The sequence below is a fragment of the Phoenix dactylifera genome, chromosome 3, assembly GCF_009389715.1.
Source record: "Phoenix dactylifera cultivar Barhee BC4 chromosome 3, palm_55x_up_171113_PBpolish2nd_filt_p, whole genome shotgun sequence".
NCBI lineage: Eukaryota > Viridiplantae > Streptophyta > Magnoliopsida > Arecales > Arecaceae > Phoenix > Phoenix dactylifera.
In genome coordinates, this window is record NC_052394.1 from 10,635,255 (window position 1) to 10,650,649 (window position 15,395).

At 38.6% G+C, this 15,395-nt stretch overlaps 1 protein-coding gene across 1 annotated transcript; it reads left to right on the plus strand.

Moving 5' to 3' along the window:
• Nucleotides 1–12,175: 12,175 nt before the first annotated feature.
• On the plus strand, nucleotides 12,176–13,264 carry LOC103716054 (ethylene-responsive transcription factor FZP-like). The gene has a single exon (XM_008803902.2). It carries the CDS (start codon nucleotides 12,176–12,178, stop codon nucleotides 13,262–13,264), a length of 1,089 nt encoding a protein of 362 aa, XP_008802124.2.
• Nucleotides 13,265–15,395: the final 2,131 nt, after the last annotated feature.

Below are 15,395 nucleotides of genomic sequence, written 5' to 3' on the forward strand. Positions count from 1 at the left end.
TAATCTTGATCATCCACTGATCGCTTTTGAGATCTGTGCAGGTGGATAAATATCTAGATCATTTGCAGTTGCTTTGAGATTAGTGATTGCTTTGAGATATATGCAAGTGGATAAATATTTGAATCATTTGCAGATGCTTTGAGATTTGTGCAACGAATGATATCTGGATCATCTGCGGTGCTTTGAGATTAGTGTGAGCATCATCCCCTTCGAATCACCTCTTCTCTTATTCTTCCTCTTCCTCCACGTTGCCAGTGGCCGGCAGAGAGCACAGAGGGTAGTATCGTTGAGCCTCTCACAGTAGCACTGGCAACACCGACATGCCATTGCCCCTCAAATTTGGCGAATCTTTCTTTTTCCCCAAAATCCAAGGCTCCCCATCCTCCCAAACTCTAATTTTCCCCCAGTTTTATCTAATCTCTTGATCTCCAGCTTCGAAGTCTGCCTCGATGATCTCCGATGCGGCATTGTTTCAACCTCTCCAATTGCCCCAACCCATTCTCACCATACCAAACCCAAATTTCTCGAGCTCGAATCATGGGACAAGGCATCACCAATATTGGTTGGGATGGAGGAAATGCCCTTTCTCGTTTTCCTATTCGCATGAATCTCGATCATCCATCCAATTTTGAGATGTGTTGATAGATAACTAATCTAGGCTTTGAGATCTATATAGGTGGCTGAATAATCTTAATCATCCACTAATTGCTTTGAAATATGTGCAAAATGATGAATAATCTGGATTATCTATCTGGTTGCTTTTGAGATTTGTGCATACGGATGACATCCACTAGTCGCTTTGTGCAAGTGGATGAATGATCCTAGTCATGCATTGGTTGCTTTGAGATATGTGCAGGAGGCTGATAAAGGAGTTTGAAGCACTTTGAGATCTATGCAATAGATGATCGAATGGTGGATTCATACGAAGGAAGGTGAGTCTTAACACTATTGTGCGATGGACGATCCTTTTATGATATGAAGGGCAGTTTGGTTATAATACAATTTTATGTTACCGTATGATGGTGATGTGATACTACCCAGTTAACTGAGATGAATTATATGACTAGTTTGGAATAGTTTACAAACTTGAGAGATCCATTTAAAACTTTTTAAAATCGAGGGGTTGCCTTTGAGATTGGCACAATGATGAGAGGATGTCCTTTCTAATTTTCCCTAAAGTTTTAGATGCATGCTAGCTAGTGCATAGGATTTTGAATAAATTATCCCCTAGCGTCGCAAATTGCAATAGCTAATTGTCATGTCCTCCATATAATATTGTTCCAACAGTTCTAACTCACATAAACTGACCACCAGTGGAGTAGTCACTATACCTGTATAACATTATGAATTTGTATATTAATTTTTAATAGCAGTTTTTTGGAACTCCAATTGTTCAAACGTATGAGTGCATGGAAGGATGAAGTGCACTGATGAAAGACAGGGGCCCGGAAGCATATTTCTTCATCCTTTGGAACATTGTTCCCCCAAGAATAAGGAACGCACACTTTCCTGTCACATTATAAAATCCACAGACAGCCATTCTATGAACTGCAACAGTATATTAAACATTTTGCATACTTTCTTCATTTAGCTTTTAAGGTTTTGGGACCAGCGAGTTGGAAAACAAAATCGAAATTGACATCTATGGCTCATGCAATTAATCCTAATGGCAGAGAATTAATGATACCATGCCAATATCTATGTAAGCGAAGCACTGCAAATGTCTATAATACAGGGTAGAAAACAAGAACTTATGGGCCAAACTTTGCTAGCCTCAGTTCTCTGGGTGAGGCCCATCACGGGCATCTGAACTGGCCATTTTTTTGAATCAATGATTTCACTAAATTACTAAACTACTAACCTGCTACTCTTTGAGATGAGAATTGGACCTATGATTGAGCAAGTTCCTATTTGTTATCATCATTGAATTCATGTTTTTTTTTTTACCTTGACCATATGTAGATTGATGTTGAAGATAGTATTTGTAGAAAACTTTTATTATTCTTTATGTTCTCTCTTTTTTCGAAAGACATAAACCCTTGCTATCAAAACTCTAAAGATTTTATAAACAATTTACAGAAACAAAATAATTTCATCGGGTCTTAAAAGAGACAAGGAACTTAGGGCATATTTGGTTCGTGACCAGAATCGGAATGGATTGGAATGAGAATTGGAGTGGCCAATCTGCCAACATGTTTAATTTATGATTGAAATCAAAATAGAATTCAAATACTAAGGGAGAGTAGAAATTGAGTTTTGGGAGATTGGGGTATTCGGATTCTCCTTGGAATTATAATGGAAATAGAACTCCCTCTAACCAAATGGCTAGAATGGGAGTCACTCATTCTTATTTCCATTATAGAGTCTAACTCCTCCTAACCAAGCATGCCCTTAAAGTAGCGAATGGGTTTTGCATGCCTAGTGCCTAGGTCAATCAATCCTTTGGTGACTATTGTTACAAATATACACATGTGCATTTTATATTTAGGTTTGTAACTATTAAGTAGAAGTGACCACTAAACATTACTTCGGATAATACTATCTCTTGCCACTTTAGACAAAGGGTGGGGGTTCGATTTAGAAGAACATCGACCCTTCTTTGAACCCCTATTTTTCAGTATCCCAATTCTCCGAGCATTGGATTCAGTTTGATCTGGAGGGACTTGGGTTTGGTAGAGAGTTGGGCATGGGTATAAAGTAGGGTGTGGGGTTAGAATCTCTCATCATTCTTTTTTTTCAAAAAAAAACTAATTAGAAGTGAGGGCATAGATTTTTTGAATGAAAGTTTGGGTACTGATCCTTTTATCAGATAATTAATGGCACAACCTCTGAAGTGCATTAAAGAGCTCAGAATAAACTCAATAATCAAAACCATTCGTGTTGGCCCTCCCCAGTCCAACATCGGTCTGGAAAGGATCCCAACTCTCTCAATTTATCCTAATCAGAAAGCAACAAATAGAGTAACATAGAGGACTTAATGGTTATATCCAATCTAGCAAAAGACTTCTAGCGTGCTCTGGCACAGAATATATTAGCCATTTGACCTACCCTACCATTGTGCTAAAAACCTCTATTGAAAGGCGAACTAAATCTTGAGTTGGCCCATATGATAGCTTACGCTTGCTTTATCTACAGTACTCTTAAAAGCAAATAGATATATAGATTTTATTATCCTCATGGAGTTCTCCAAAATGCCTTGGACTGATACTAATGAAGATATTACAAAATTATGGCAATTTCGTCTACAAATGCGTGCTAATTAATTACTCCTCTCTTTGATTAAGTTAGCACCATTTCTTTTTCATCGAGGTATGTCTTTCTCTCGTGGTTGTCTCTTGTCAGTTCATATAATTAACTAGCCAATCCAAATTAAATCTCACTATGGCTTGCAAACCCTTTAATTCTCCATTAAATTATAACTATTTTGAAGTAAATATTTTCAATAGTTACATAAATCAATGGTCATAAAAGCCGAATATTTGGCTTTCCATATCGCAACCAATATGCTAACTTTCCAACCCAAAAAAAAGCTCATCCCTATGGGTTTTCCAGCTTTCTTATCCAAAGTGTTTGCAAGCATGGATGGTATATATGTGGGTATGGGATGGTATATAATGTGGAATGGATCCCAGTTCTTCCTCTTGCAAAGATCTTTTTTGGTTTTTTGGCTTATCTCAAGGTGATGGTAAAAGTTTCTTAGAAGTCCAATTGCTTTGACTTCAAGTGCATAGTCAGCAATGGCAGCAGAGTGGTGTGTGCATTCTACTATAGCTTAAACTAGTCCAATCTACCATCCTTGAGCCTCCATTTGCCACAGGCACTCCACATATACCCCCTTCTATAACAGAAATATACCATAATTAGTTCAAGTTCAGCTTAGAGAGAAACGAGAGTGCAATAGCTAAATCGGGAGTTCAATTATCAGATGTAGGATCACACCCAAAACCATCAATGCATCCTCAAATATCGTCACTTCACCGACTCATTAGAGGATAGATTTTTTTTTTTGGTTTTACTTACTTTTGTTTAGAATATTCTCCGATACTTTAAAGGCAATATCAATATGTTAGGTATATAAAAGTGTGGCTATCTATTTTGCTTGTTAATATCAATATGTTAGGTATATAAAAGTGTGGCTTTCTATTTTGCTTGTTAAATGTATGAGACAACGGTTGTAACCTAAGCATTAGCTTAGTCGTCGGGATGACAATTCAGTCAGGTCAAATTAGATATAGGTCGGGTCGGGTTAAAAATTTGTCAACCCGAACTCGACCTATTTTTTAATAGGTCTTGAGATGTGAACTGGACCTATTTGTTAAATAGGTAACTCAACTCGACCCATATAACCCATTTACTAAGTCGGTCGAATCAAGTTAGATGGGTTTAAATAGATTAAACGAGTTTTTATCAAATTAAATAGACTTAAACAGGTTAAATAGGTTAAGCAAGTTGGGTTAAATAAAATATTTTAAGTAAATTTTAAACATGGTTAAGCATGTTAAACAGATTTTAAACAGGTTAAATGATCAGATCATGGTTTGACTCAACTATCAAATGAGCCAAAATAGGTTAAATGGATCAAAAGTCTAAATACGAACTTGACCTATTTAATAAATGGGTCTAGGTAGGTTGACTTGGTTATGACCCAAATCTATTTATGTCAAATCTAAACCTACTTAAAATAGCTTGTTAGCAGGTTGGATTGATGCATTGGATAATAAATTTCCATGTTTACTTATTAGTCATACACCCTCGTTTTCAGGTAAGGAGTCGGGAGTCTAAGTTTTCAATTGGATTATTTAGGCTTGCACATATTAGGCTAGGCTTTGCATAAATCAAAGTCACATCAAATAATTTGGATTGAGCTTATTCAAAATTCGATATCATAGCTATTTTGAGGATTGAATGATATAAAGAAGAACATGATCTTTAGATGTTTATATGAACTTTTACATTCATTGATATCAAGATGAACATGTTCAAGATAATTAGGCCCTCTAACTTTCATTGAAAATGAAGAATTCAGAGGTTTATATGACCTCCTTTAACTACTAAGGCTAACAAGACATATTGAAATCCATATGCTATAGTGTGTTCTAATATCTTTGAGCCTCAAAGGTGATGCTCCTAGCCTAGTTTCTTTTTGGACAATTTGGAGAAAGGAGAGAATCGTGCGCGCCATAGACAAGGAAAGCGTCAGAAGCTATTTGTCAACATTATAGAAGAAGAGGAATCATTGTATCTTTCTCAAATAAGCAGTCTTGGTTCACTCTATAATCATCTCTTAGTTGGAGTTACCTACATTTAGTTGTCTGCAGTGAGCCGATATACCCAAGATGCCAGATAAGATAGTAGCACTGCAGAGGTTTGTAGTTTGAAGATAGAGATAGAGCAGATAAGGCAGAGCTATAAGATAGAGGAGATAAGGCAGAGCCATAGGACCAATATTGCGGAGTTGAAGCAGAGCTATGAGTTAAAGATACAATCTTTGTAGGATCAGCTTGACCAGATTTCATCTTTATTGCAGAAATTTGTCTCTCCGGCAAATAACTAAATCTATTTGAATATTTTACATAATTATGACATATTTTTGCACGAACATAATGACTTTCGTATTCTTACTTTCTAAAGTGTCTTCTTTTTTTTTTGTAGGTTGCTAATACTTTATCTGCTCGTAGAGATGATAATGCCATCGACCCTTGATATATCGTAGATTATTTATTTAGGAATTTGATATGTATGTTTTTAATGTTTTCAAAGTATAATGTAATCAAATATGATAATATGAATATTTCGAATGAAAAGTTCTTGTTTGTGACGTGACTTTTGTTATCTATGTGATTTATATTGTGTGTTTCTTGTGTTGGAAAGTAATGTATACAGGTTTAAAAATTACTTATATATATATATTTAAAAATAATCACTATTGCCGACGCAATAAGTAAACCGGCATGGCAAGGGGTGGTCCAAGCTTGGGCCGACGCTTTTAAGCATCGGAGAAAGCCCAGCATGCTTTGGATTTCGCCGACGCTTAAAAGCGTCGATAGAATCCAAAAGGAGCCGACGCTAATTAAGCGTTGGTAGAATCCAAAATGAGCCGACGCTAATTAGCGTTGGCGGAGTCCAAAATGAGCCGATGTTAAGAAGCGTTGGCCTATATTCGATTTCGGCCGACGCTTATAAGCGTCGGCAGAATCCAAAATAGACGATGCTTAAAAGCATCGGCGTAGAGTCTGTTTATAACAACGCTTTCAAAAAGCGTCGGAAAGAAAAAAAATCCCACCCTCACCTGTTCGATGCTTTCGCGACGTTTTTGGAAGCGTCGGCACAAAAATTATCGACGCTTATAAGCATCATTAAAGACTCTAAAAAGTGCCGGAAAATGTTATTTCTTTTGTAGTGTGCCATAGACAAGGAAAGCGTGAGAAGCTATTTGTCAACAATTATAGAAGAAGAGGAATCATTGTATCTTTCTCAAATAAGCAGTCTTGGTTCACTCCATAATCATCTCTATGACTCTATTATCCATTTTCAAATTTTGGGTGCACTCTGCAGCCCCAAAAATACACCTTTGATTCATAGCTATACAGAAGATTTGAGAGCTTAATTGTAAAAGGTAACGGTATGTGGCAGCCTCTTTCTATGCCTCATGTATATTCTTCTTTCATTTAATAAAAGCTCAAGGTGGGTGTATTACAATATCTCCGCATTCCCATATAGTAGGCTAGATAAATTTGAGATAGTCAAGATATTCTCATTTATTGATTAATATATAATGACCAAGATACCAACATATCAATCTAAATAGTAAAATGAGATCAATTACCACATGCTAACTATCAGAAAATCTCAGCTCATCAATTCACATCATCTTGGCCAAAATCTCAAAATATATTTGACTTATATTATTTGAGACTATGGGGGTCAATGCTTCAATTTATTACATTAAACTACCAGTTTGACCCCATCTATGTTGAAGACCATGTTTAATCATTTAAAAAAATTGGGCTAGCTAAGGAAGTAACACAATGATCCAACTTAATGTGCATCCATATTTACATCAAAATTAATATTTAAAAGAATTGTGTGTGTGTGTGTGTGTGTGTGTGTGAGAGAGAGAGAGAGAGAGAGAGAGAGACTTTGGTGATCAATGGCCATTTTCTTTGGTCAATAACCATTTTCATTTGTCAAACTCTATCCTTCATGCAAAGCCCAATTTGCAAAGTCACGCAAGCCCTTCGGTCCAAAACCCAACCTTTTGGGAGAAGTTTGTTTCTGACTCCCATTCACCCTGGGAGTTGAACTGGAACAGTGACACCTTTCTTTCATTCATCTTCATTCGGGAGAAGAATGGAGGATATTCTACTCAGACTGCACCCATTCCTCCTGCCATCAATTGGACACGTCAAATCCTGGAGACCCGGCCACAAAGATCTCGATCTCTAGCTCTCTCTCTCTCTCTCTCTCCCCCTCTCTCCCTCCCCCTCCCCCCTCTACGTGAGCTATCTCTACTCTATCTATAATATTAAGGCTGGGTTGCCGTATCTCGCTGTAGCACGCGCAATCGAAAACCCCTCCCCTACCTCGGTGGAGATCGAAATCGAACCTACGCTCGCGAGATCCCGCCCCCCACGTACCTATGTACGATCCTGTAGGGCGCTGTAGTCGTCGCCCATCTCCTCCTCTCCACTGTTTCAATCCTCCACTGTTTCATTCTTTCAGTCAGCATTTCCTTTGGATGAGGGCTTCACACTTCTTCCAACCATGGAGACATAAATGAACCAATGAGAGAGAGAGAGAGAGAGATGCAGTTATAATGAGAACAACCATTAAGATTCATATCATGAATCTTAACTGTTGTTATAAAGAGAGTTTAATTTTGGTAGCTGCTCTTAGTTTATCTGACAACATGCAGCATTTCTACTAGTTGTGCACCATATGCCCAGAAAAATGTGATGCAACTAGGACTCCTGAAAACAATTTTGAAGAAACAGCAGGATAATTAGCACCACATAGCTACGTCGAAATTTTATAAAGCTTAATCTTACTTTTAGCATTGTTTGTGAGGCTTATAAGTTATTGTACCATTTCTCTTAATTGTTTACGATAGAATTCATCAGCTGGCCGCTATCTCACTAGATGGACATGTGTGTCATGCATTTGTTTTTTGAATTCTTCAAATGAATGGCATAGATATATAGCTAAATACTACAACATGATGCTGATACTATTACTTTTGTTGTAACTAAAGTAAACGTTTAGTTTCAGCTAACTGCATTGCGATCATATTTCCAATCTCAAAGTTCTCACCTTACAATAGAGATCACCCAATAATAGAGCATTGAATAAACTGATACCCTATATACATGATCTTACGGTCATGGCTAAGTGAGTTGGAGTTTCTCTCTCTCTCTCTCTCTCTCTCTCTCTCTCTCTTAGAAGCCAACTACTATATATCCTTTAAATTCATATGAGGAGAAAATTTTAATGGCTTGAACAAATTATATATCCATGTCCCTGAATTTCCTAAGATTTTAAACTCGTTAAATGAGAATAGCTTATTTTCACTGGTCACGTTTCCAGATTGATAAGACTTCTTGCTCAAAAAGAAGGCGATGGAGAGAAATCATAAGCAGTACGAGATTATATGCATATATAAATAAGTTTATCATTCCCTAGGCGAGTTTATTGAATGACAAAAGTTGTATCAACTGATGGGGAACTAAATGAGCTTTGTTCAAAGTAGGCTCATGGAAACTTGAAGTATGGCTGGGCCTACATTGGCTGCTTTTGATGCATAAAACTTTATCTCAATTCGTTTGCAGATGAATGTGATATTGATCATCTCCCATATATCCATTATTTTTTCCCCCATTCTTTGGTAGAGCAACGTCAAAATCACTAAAAGTCTGGTGTTAAATGTCAGTTGCTTTGCAAATTAACATGATATCTGACAAATACTAAAATCCAAACAAGTTATGGGTACCTTTTTATCGTGTACTACGTTTTGACCAAACAATGGGTGTTCCCTGAACTTAGCAGTGCATAATGCTAGGCTTGATATAGTTCACCCTAAGTCTTAGTTATCCTAACTTGAGTCCAGGACCTCCAGTTCTGGTCGATACTGAAAACATAACTCTGCCTGAACTAATTTGGCCTGGCCCAAGTTTAACTAGAGAGAGAGAGATTCATTATGCATTGCTCAAGTAGCACATGTTTAGTGCATACACTATGAGAATGCCATATAAATAATACATGTTACAATATACATGGTCCAGTTTAGAAGGCAGGCAATTGAACTCAAAGTTAGATAGCTTGAGCATGACAAGGACTCAAGTTAGGCCAGATAGGAGAAATTATATCATACACTACGTGCATTATATGTCGGTGCACCATGCCAATCACCTCATCTCATTTCTCTGGGCTCCATTCATCACGTGCTTGTTTTGGATTGCCGTCTTGCTCATCTCGTCGGAGTTTATTCCTATGGTGCACTGTTGATGTGGTGCTCGATGGCGCTCAACATAAGCTAGGTCATGTTCATCTATAACTTGGCCTTCAGCATTTTTGACAAGCAATCTATCTTTTTACAGGAAAAACCATCTAAGACTTCTTGGAGGAAATCCCATGCCCTTTGAGACTTTGAGATGCATGAAGCCATGAACATGCTATAATGTCCATCATTAACTTCTTTATAGTCCTCGTTTCATCATGTTAATTAAATAAGGAGATTAAGGTGGGCAATCACCAAGCATCTCTCTCTCCTACTTCTTTCCCCCTATTATAAGCTGAAGTCAAAGTAGTATAAAGACATCCCCAAAATCCCGGGCGACCTATAGTAGCGACAAAAGCATTTGTTTTGGGTGTTGTGCCCCATCCATTTCTACTACAATTTGGTAAAGAAAAACTCACTCACCATTTAAATTTTATTATTCTCTCACCCTTCCAATGAAATCACCCACCCTCACTATTTTCTTCTATTATTTACTATCATTATATCCCCACATAGACCACCTTTCCTCACACCTTTTTAGATGAGCATGACTCTCCTGTTATAGCTATTATGTTCTACATTTACCAACTTATATTATCAATCTCATAGAAGGGAAGATGTTCAAAATTTCATACAAGCTTATATACACCTAAGGAAATGATCAACCTTTATGTAGTTGTTAGAGCCTGATAGCTTGTGGAGGACCCTTTTGTTCTGTATCAAAGATTGAGAGTAGGCAGACAATGCTAAGATTGGAGTAGTGCTTGAAATGCTGCTTCAGTAAACTAGGCACACAAGAAGGGCAACTTCTCAAAAACATCTGCTATTGTGGAGCCTGTTCGTTTTTCTACAACTGGGAAGGATCAAAGGGAGCTCATCATATGCCTCAAAATAAACAAAATACTAAGTGGAGAAGTCAAGGGTCATAGATTCCGAGACCGAACATGTTGCGTCACGGACGTTTAAAACCTAATAAACTTATTCATAATTCTTAGCTCAACCTCAGGTGAGCCTCTTGATGTTTCTTCTTTCTTTTCCAATCTTATATATCAGTATGATGTACTTTTATAATGAGACTAAGGCTATGGTAGTGACTGGTGGGGCATTGGGGTGCTTTGGTTATGGATTGCCGAAAACAAGAAAAAGATGCAGTAGGGCCATTGGGTTAAATTTGGAGTTTTGTGTTGGTGTTGTCAAGACCCAAGTTTTTGATAAGGTTGAGCAAAAAGGATGCAAAGGCAAGTCCCCTGTTTCCACTTGTTGTTCTTCTTCTAATCAAATTAACATGAGACCCACTAAATAGTCTTCAGTGTTGGATTAGGCATTATATATGCTGATCCTTTTCTCTCTTTTTGACCCCTCAATGTCCTCCTTGCCTTTCCAAATTACTTTTGATGAGACATGAAAGACATAGTTCTCTCCTTTAGCTAATTTTGATATGATTGCCTCTTGAGTTGTTATAATTAGGACTTATACGAGCATGCACCCACGCACTAATCTAATCCCATTGTTTTGTAATCTAAGTTCATAATCCTTTGTGCCTGCCCACTTGTTTCAAGCACATGAAGCAAACAAACCGAAGGTGGCTCCATTGAGGGAGTCAAAGGGAGGAAATCCATGGGGCCTACTAAGGAACCCCCTCATGTGACAGTCACTTGAGCTTTATATTTCCCCCACAAAGCAAGACAAAACTATTGGAAAGAATGTCTTGATTTGGTCAAAAATTTTCCATATTAATTATAAGACCATCCTAACTGCTCCATTTGAAAATTTTGAAGCAGACAAGTAGCTCTTCAGCAATTTGATCCATTTTTATTTCGCTTAAAATGCGGAAGCACATGGCGAAGCTTACGTAGGAAAAGAAAGCCTAGTAGGTCTGTTTTAAATTCACATGTTGAGAAACCGACATGGCCATGCGAATGCAAATTATACGATTAACATATCAATCTCTGCCTTCTCTACTTGGCTTGATTACAACTTTATTCACATCACATTCATACATTATGATGACACATCAGATATATATGTAGAACTCTTTGGTTAGAGGTTAGGACTATCAGAGAAATATAATCCCAAGGCAATCCAATGTGGTTCTGATTCTTAAACAAGGTATTAGGTACTGCAAGGTATCCGACGATATTATATGAATTATGCCCCGAAACTTCTTGATACAAAATTACAAATGCGAAGCAGCGAATAGGTGGAGGATCCACAAAAATTCTGTGCTATCTTTTACACTCCCAATACACGGTATGTCCATGTGCAGCAGATTAATTTAAGAAGAACATTGAAGAGAGGAACTATCAGTTTACTTGAATAGAATAAGGGAAGAACTGAACAGGATTAGCTGACCAAATCTAGTAAGTTTGGAGCATCGTAATACTACTTATTTCCCTTCAATTATGCATTCATAACTACTAAAAGATAAAAAAGAAAATAAAAGCCAGGAATGAATACAATATGAAAGTGCTATTTTAATTTGTGATGCTGGTCATGAATCCATGACATCCCCTATCCCATCTACAATGTCCTTTTCCCTCCGAACATATCCAACAGCACACATTTTAAATCCCCTATACCTCTCTTCACACCCACCCCACTCCATACCCAAACAACCTCACTCATAGCCACTTCTGCCTTCCTTCAGCTCCCTCTCTTCTCTTCTCCTCACCTTTCCAACCAATGTCTTCCTCAAAGTCCTTGGACACCACAGCACAGAAAGCTCAAGGCCACAGCACACCCCTGATGGGCTTCTGCCAAGCTAAAACATCACATTCACCATTCTCTTCATCACCATCAACATCATCTCCAACCCCAGCCACCTCACCTACCGAGAGGAGAGGGAGGAGAAAGCCCACAGAGCCGGGGAGGTTCCTTGGTGTGAGGAGAAGGCCTTGGGGGAGATATGCTGCTGAGATAAGGGACCCTACAACCAAGGAAAGGCATTGGCTTGGGACCTTCGACACAGCCCAAGAGGCTGCCCTGGCCTATGACAGGGCTGCCCTCTCCATGAAAGGCACCCAAGCCAGGACCAACTTCATCTATACAGACACCCCCATCTCCACTTTCCATTCCCTCCTCACTCCTTTCCACTCCCAAAGCTTCATCCCACCACCAATGCCACCACCTCCAACCCAACCACACCACCTCCTTGTCCCTACATCCATGCAAACTACCAATCAGAGTATTCCAAGTGAGTGCCCCATGAGCCACCACTTCGCCTTCCAATCCGGTGGCAACACTAGCACCATGCCCACCTCCAATTCATCGATGGAGACCGACATTGCTAATGACTTCCTATTCTCCGATGACAGCCGGTCCGGTTACTTGAGCAGTATAATCCCTGAGAGCTGCCTCAGGTCCTCGCCAAAACACTCTTCTCCAAGCCAGGATATCAGCAGCTCATGTGAGTTGAATGCCCAAATCCTCTCCCCTCCTAGCCAAGTTCAGAGTCATGGCTCCAACAGTGCCTCCTCTTCTTATTCTGCAACAAATGGGGCTCTTTTTGATGCCTACAGTGGTGGAATGGGTGCAATGACCTCAGTGGACTTCCCTTGCCTCACCGAAATGAACGGTGGGTTCTGGTTGGATGAGCCACTGTGGGAACTTAGTGCATGCGAGTTCCCTGCCACCACTATTAGTAGCATGGGGGATCTTAGCTCTTCCTTGATGCAAGCTCCAGTTTGTGGGTCATTGCCTCAGGTTTCGGACTCCTCTCCACCAGCTTCCTCACTAACTGATGTTTTTGAAGTAGGTTACTCACTCTTTTGAGCACTCAAGGCTTGAGAGATGCTTGCTTTCTGGCTTAAAGCTTCAAGACTTTAGTGGTACCGGACATTTCTGTGCTGTTTTTCTTCCCCTTTTGTTTTGGTCCTTTATGGTTCCACGCAAATCAGGAGCTCTCGAAAGGCTTAACTATTTAGGATCGTAGTATGTGCTAGCTGTTGCCTTTAGTAACTTCCTTTCCCTTTCAACTCATGAATGGGCTTGTAAAGACTATGAGTATCTTAGTATCTTGCAATATTTTGTTCTTGGCTATGAAGAAAAGGCTTCATTGTGGGGAAGCATATAAATGATCACTTCTTAATAGTCATTCTAGCTAGCAACATTGCAGATGCTTGGATTGTCATGCTCTTTGTGATGCATATATTATAGATTCAGCGACCGGACCATCTTAAGTTCTTATTATCAGCAAACACTCCCTTAATTCTTAACACAGCTTACAAATTTCTATAGTTTGATTTCAACATTAGTTCTTCCTGGTGTGTGTGTATATATATATATTTATATATATAGTAGTTACTTTATTCAATATGCAAACTTTATTTAAATAATTAAAATCAAATTTTATTGTCTCAAAGAACCAACTTACATCAAAGTTTTATCAAATCCTTGTCTAAATTAAAGATATCAAATTTGGCCTCTAGTCACTCTCCTGATCATAACCAAGTGTCATCTTAGTTCTCAAAATCTGAAAAAAAAGAAAGGATAATGAGCTCGATAGCTTAGAAGTAATGAATACCCTATCTAAATAATTCATATAATAATATAAGATATAATAGTAAAACACAAATAACTACGGATCAATGTAAAAACATAACTAATTCGGTTTCAAAATACAAATCCATTAAAAATCTATATCTTTCAAATATTCATATACATATTTATAAATTTGATTCGAAACGAATCACATTCAACTTAATAGCCTTCAACTATGTCCACATTTATACCCTATGACTAGTCAGAAACAAAATCTTACTTATACTTTGTGGAGTGGGCCGAAATAATGCACTTATATCTTGTGGAGTAGGCCAGATTACCTCACTTATACTTTGTGGAGTGGGCCAGATTGCTGCACTTATATTCTATGGAGTGGGCTGGATTGCTGCACTTATACTCTACGGAGTGGGCCGGAGTACCATATTTATATCATGTGGAGTGGGCTAGAATACTACATTTATATCGTGTGGCAGGGCTAGAAGCAGAATCAAATGAGCTTAATAATAGTCAGAGTCCCAATGCATAATCCCTAATTGGTAGGGTCCAATACATAGTCAGGATAAGAGTTCAAATTTGATACATGTCAAATTTCATTTTACCAAATAACATATACATCATAATCCAATCAATATGCATATATGATGTAAGATCATTAAACAATATAACAATAGTCCAAAAAAATTACTCTAGATTACATATTTATTTTTCATTCGAAACATCCTCTCATAATATAGTAGCCCAGCCCAATTTACTTGGGCTAATGGGTCGGTCCCAGAAGAATAGGTCTATTAGCCGGAGCTTATACTGTTGCATCAGGAGAGGAAGAAGAAGACTTCGAATTGGAGTCTTCTTCCTCTTCCAATTTCAGCAAGATCGAAGGCCATCCAAGTTCATCTAAAACTCGAGGGCTTCATCTATTTAATCCTCTTCCTCTATTGAATTCTATCACCAATCTCTCAAGGTATAGCTGCGAATTCCAAGCTTCTTCTCCGAATCTCCTCATTGATTCCTTGATGGAAATGCTATCGGAACTTCATCGGACTGAGGTTATGGGTCAAGCTTCTTCTTCCTCTTGGATTTTCGGCTTCATGGCTGCTGCCACTGCTTGATCTGGGGCTGACGAGCCGCCGGAATGCATGAAATAGGGCAATCCCTGTTTCACCTTCCTCTTCTTCTAAGCTTAGCCATCTTTGGAAGCCAGTTTGGCCGGGGCTGCGGTCGCCTATGGCCGCCGACGAGTAAGAGCCAAGCTGCCATGGCTGCCCCCTTGGACTTGTGGGGAAAGGAGCGGTGGAGGAAAGGAGAAGGGGCGGACAAGCCTCCTTGTTCATGAAGAGAGGAAAGAGGGGGTTTCTCTCTCTTCTCCCCTCTTCTCTCTCTTTCTTTCTTCTCTCTTATTTCT

What these genes read in the sequence shown, in the direction of transcription:
- LOC103716054 (XM_008803902.2), top strand. Translation starts at nt 12,176, where the DNA reads ATGTCTTCCTCAAAGTCCTTGGACACCACAGCACAGAAAGCTCAAGGC.